The sequence below is a fragment of the Drosophila ananassae genome, chromosome XL, assembly GCF_017639315.1.
Source record: "Drosophila ananassae strain 14024-0371.13 chromosome XL, ASM1763931v2, whole genome shotgun sequence".
Taxonomy (NCBI): domain Eukaryota; kingdom Metazoa; phylum Arthropoda; class Insecta; order Diptera; family Drosophilidae; genus Drosophila; species Drosophila ananassae.
In genome coordinates this window covers 350278-354094 of record NC_057931.1, presented here as the reverse complement: position 1 = coordinate 354094, position 3817 = coordinate 350278, and the positions used below count along the sequence as shown (strand labels likewise).

General features: G+C 50.2%; 1 protein-coding gene across 1 annotated transcript; it reads left to right on the top strand.

The window, feature by feature from the left end:
- The first annotated feature begins 266 nt into the window (after positions 1-266).
- Positions 267-1262, top strand: LOC6503812. Its single transcript, XM_001963660.4, has 2 exons — positions 267-401; positions 457-1262. Exon 2 carries the CDS (start codon positions 468-470, stop codon positions 1149-1151), a length of 684 nt encoding a protein of 227 aa, XP_001963696.3. The 5' UTR covers positions 267-401; positions 457-467; the 3' UTR covers positions 1152-1262.
- The last annotated feature ends 2555 nt before the right edge of the window (positions 1263-3817 follow it).

The window sequence follows — 3817 nt, the reverse complement described above, 5'->3', positions numbered from 1 at the left end:
TCATCGAATGTGTGCTGGCTGGTGTTGGTGTTCCACTCTCTGATGAAGTCGTTGTCGTTGGCGGGAAATGAATGAGTAATGTGCCCGGGAGTGGACCGGTGGGGTGGTAATGCTCATATGGCGTGCTTTGCCGCGGCCGATGCCGATGCCGATGCCGCTCGTCCATATGGCACTCGATTACTGCTCCGAATCTCCGCCTCGAGTAGGCCCTGCCGGCTAGTAGGCCTTGGAATCGGCCCGTTCGGGACCTGGTCGGGTCAGCCCCCCCCGAGACTCATTCAATCCCAGTGTTTCGTGCGCAACACAGCTCTCCCAGCTCCCAATAATTGTAGTTTTTTTCCAAATCGTCCAGTGTGTTAGACTTCTAGTTTTTCCGGCTCCTTATTTTCAAATTAAGTTCGGTGAGTACGACCTTGGTCTGCTGTGATTAGCTTGGTGAGACCAACTCCCTCCCAGTTCAAGGCACTATGCAGTCGCTCAAGTCCATCTCCTTGGCCCTCGTAAAGGTGCAGCTGCAGAGACCCGCGGTGGTGGCCAGGTCGTTCCGCCTCGACTGCCAGCGCCTGGGCATGAACAAGGGCCCCGACACCAAGGTGTCCGCCACCGTCCGCACCAGCAACCTGAAGGACGAGGACTCCCAGACGGAGCTCGTGCCCGAGGAGCCCCGCAAGGCCGAGCTGCCGCAACCCCACCGACGCAACGAGCTGGAGCAGCGCAAGATCCGCAAGGCCGAGTACGAGACCTACCTGAAGAACCTGCTGGACCAGCAGAAGACCCCCTCGGACGCCGCCGTCCGGTGCGTGCCCTTCGTGCGGAACGCCGGCTCGTCGGAGAACCCGAAGCGCAGGCGCTACGACAGCCCGGAGGTCCTCCTGCAGCAGGTCAGCGACCCCATGGAGCTGGCGAAGGAGCTGGTGAAGATGGCGCGGCAGTTGTACACGGAGCGGCAAAAGAGTGAGATCATGATGCAGAACTTCCTGGACCTTGAGGCTTCGGTCATGTCCAGGGGTTCCCTTGCCGCTCCGTGTACGCGGACTGCCGCCGCCACCACCGCTCCTTCCGCCAATCCCGCCACTGCCGCTGCTTCCCCCTCCACCGCCACTCTCAGCTCCAGCTCCAGCTCCCCTTCAGACGAGGGCCCCAAGGACTAGACCCTGCGATCCTCCGGTAGAGCGCTTCGAGCAGTAGGATGTAGAACCCTTTGGCTTTAGTTTAGACCCGGTTTAGTTTAGGCCCCTTCTGTAATAAAAAATTCAAAATTCCGCGCCTGCCTTTCAGTGTGGGAGGGGCTGGTGCCGGTGCCGATGCCGATGCCATTCTGATCCGCTCCAGCGAGGAGCACTTTAGATTAGATTTGAGTCCCAATCAGAGCCTGCCCGGAGCCGCGCGACGTGAGGCCTCCAGCAGCCACTTGGCTAAAAATAGCGCCGTGATCGCATATAAATTATAATTGAAATTATCCATACAGTCGCTCTGATAAAAAATCGCGAGGCGCGGGCGGATCGGGCGGATATATCATGTGCGAGCGGAACGGGGCTGCTGATGACTTGATTTGAAATTTGAAGTGATATTTTAAGAAACTAATGCCGCCATATCTCGCCGTTGACAGTCGCCGGCGTTGAGTGGCGGCCCGGGGCTCCTGGGGGGCCGAGGGGGTGTCGTGTCTTATCCGCCCTCGGTCGTCCGCGCCCCCCGGCTCCCACACCGCCCCACCGCCCCACCCCACCCGAAAACCTGCAGCACTTCGTGGGCATGTTAAATGTCATTTAATAGTTGACAGTTGCACTTGCCGCTTCTGTTGCTGTTGCTGTTGTTGTTGTTGTTGTTGTTGTTGCTGTTGCTGCCGCAATGCAATGATTATTGCAGTTTATTTTTTGTATCTGCGGCTAGAAAAATTTATGTGTAGGTGGTTTTAAATTTATGTGGTCGACGTTGTCGCCGCTCGACGCCAAAACAAGTCGCGAAAATTCTTTTGAATTCGGTTCGTTTTTCTTTAATAAAAGTAAATTTTATTGCTTACACTAAAAGTGCGCTGCACTGCTCGCATCTGCGAGATGCCCGTGCGGGGCCAGATACGAGTGCGAATGGGGACGCCGATGCCCGGATTCCAATACTATCGCGGGTTATTGGAGACATCCTGTGGGGAAGGGTCATGTGGGCCAAGGCTTGGTTTTTTCATAGTTTCTGAGGCATTTCTATTATGTAAGTAACCATTCAAGGATTGGGGATCACCAGCTTCCGCTCTGCATCAGGAAAAGAACAAAAGCTTCCAAGAAATCATTTTTCTCAATTTTTTTGACATTTTTGTATCTCCAAGTGGGTATATCTCGGGAAGTTTTTGACAGATCACGAAGTGTTATACCTTCCCGATCTCAGAAAACGAAGTAGAATCATTCCCTATCAAAACCTGATAAACTAAAATGTTGACCCAAATTTCAAAATTTTCTAAGGGGTACCCTCATGATTTTGGCCAAAAATTGGGTCCAAATTTCATTGGCTGATATTTCAGATGTTTTGATGTAGATCGAAGGGGACTAGTTCTCTGATTCGTAAATGGTATTCCGATCTTAAATCGGATGAGAAATACTCAAGATATCCGCTAAAAAGTGCACCAAAAATTCCGATTTTGAAAAAATAAAAAAAACTCAAAACCTGTTTCCAAATTTTGAAATTTTCGGAAAGGAAAATGTTTATATCTCAGCTGATACTGGGCTGATCGTGGAATGTTATACCTTCCCGAGCTCAGAAAACTAAGTAGAATCATTCCCCATCAAAATCCGACAAACTAAAAATTTGACCCAAATTTCGAAATTTTTAAGGGGTACCCTCATGATTTTTTGATAAAAATCTTAAAAAGTTTTGTTGCCCATATTTTGGTTGAGATCAAAGGGGATTGGAACCCTGACTGCAAAATGGTGATCCTTTTCGAAATCGGACGGAGCATGCCTGAGATATGGGCTGCAGAGTGTCTGAAAAGTTGGCATTTCGGCCAAGAGTCTTGGCGGCTATCTAGTCGAGTATCTAGTCTAGGGCTATACCTTCCCGATCTCAGGTCTTCCAGTAGCACCATCTCCAGCCAAAACCAGGCCAGCTTTTCATCCATTTTTCTCGTTTTGAAGGTCTTGGCTGCCGATCTCTTGGCCTTTGACCCGGCAGAGACCCAGGTGGAAAGAAAGTTACTGTTTATTTTGGCAAATCATAGAAATGGCGCCGCGGTCACGGATCGTCTCAGACTACGGTAGGCGAGGGGTACAGTCGCCGCGGATAAGCCCGAAAATCAGTCAGTTCGTCAGTCACTCGGCCATTTAGTCGTTCAGTCAACCAGCCAAGCGTCTCCGAGTTCACGTCGCTTTATCTGAAGTGGCTGCTCAAGTTCCACCTGCTCCGCTCATTTCTCCCCCCTGGATTTTTGGTTTTCAGTTTTCGGTTTTCGGTTTCGGCTTTCGTTTCTTCGAGTGTGCGCCATTTTTGAATTTTGTTTTCTGGACGAATGCCTCTATGAGTTAACAAAAATGGAAAATATACATAGTAAAGCCGGGGAGAACTTAGAAAACCGAAAACATTTTTCAAATTTTATGCTCATTGTTAGTTATGTATTATTTATTTCGGGTTTTGTTTTTGGCTAATTAGCGTAGCCCCTGGGAAATGGAAATGGATATGAAAATGGAATGCCTCCGCCCGCAGCTCGCAGCGAGCCGAATTTCTCTGAACTGCCACTCCACACACTACTGTGCCACAAAGTCCCACATCCACATCCACATCCACATCCACCTAGTCGGCCGACTTGGTGTAGCTGTTTTGCATAAATTAAATATTA

Excerpts from the sequence above, each read along its gene's own strand:
- LOC6503812 (XM_001963660.4), top strand. The coding sequence starts at position 468 with ATGCAGTCGCTCAAGTCCATCTCCTTGGCCCTCGTAAAGGTGCAGCTG.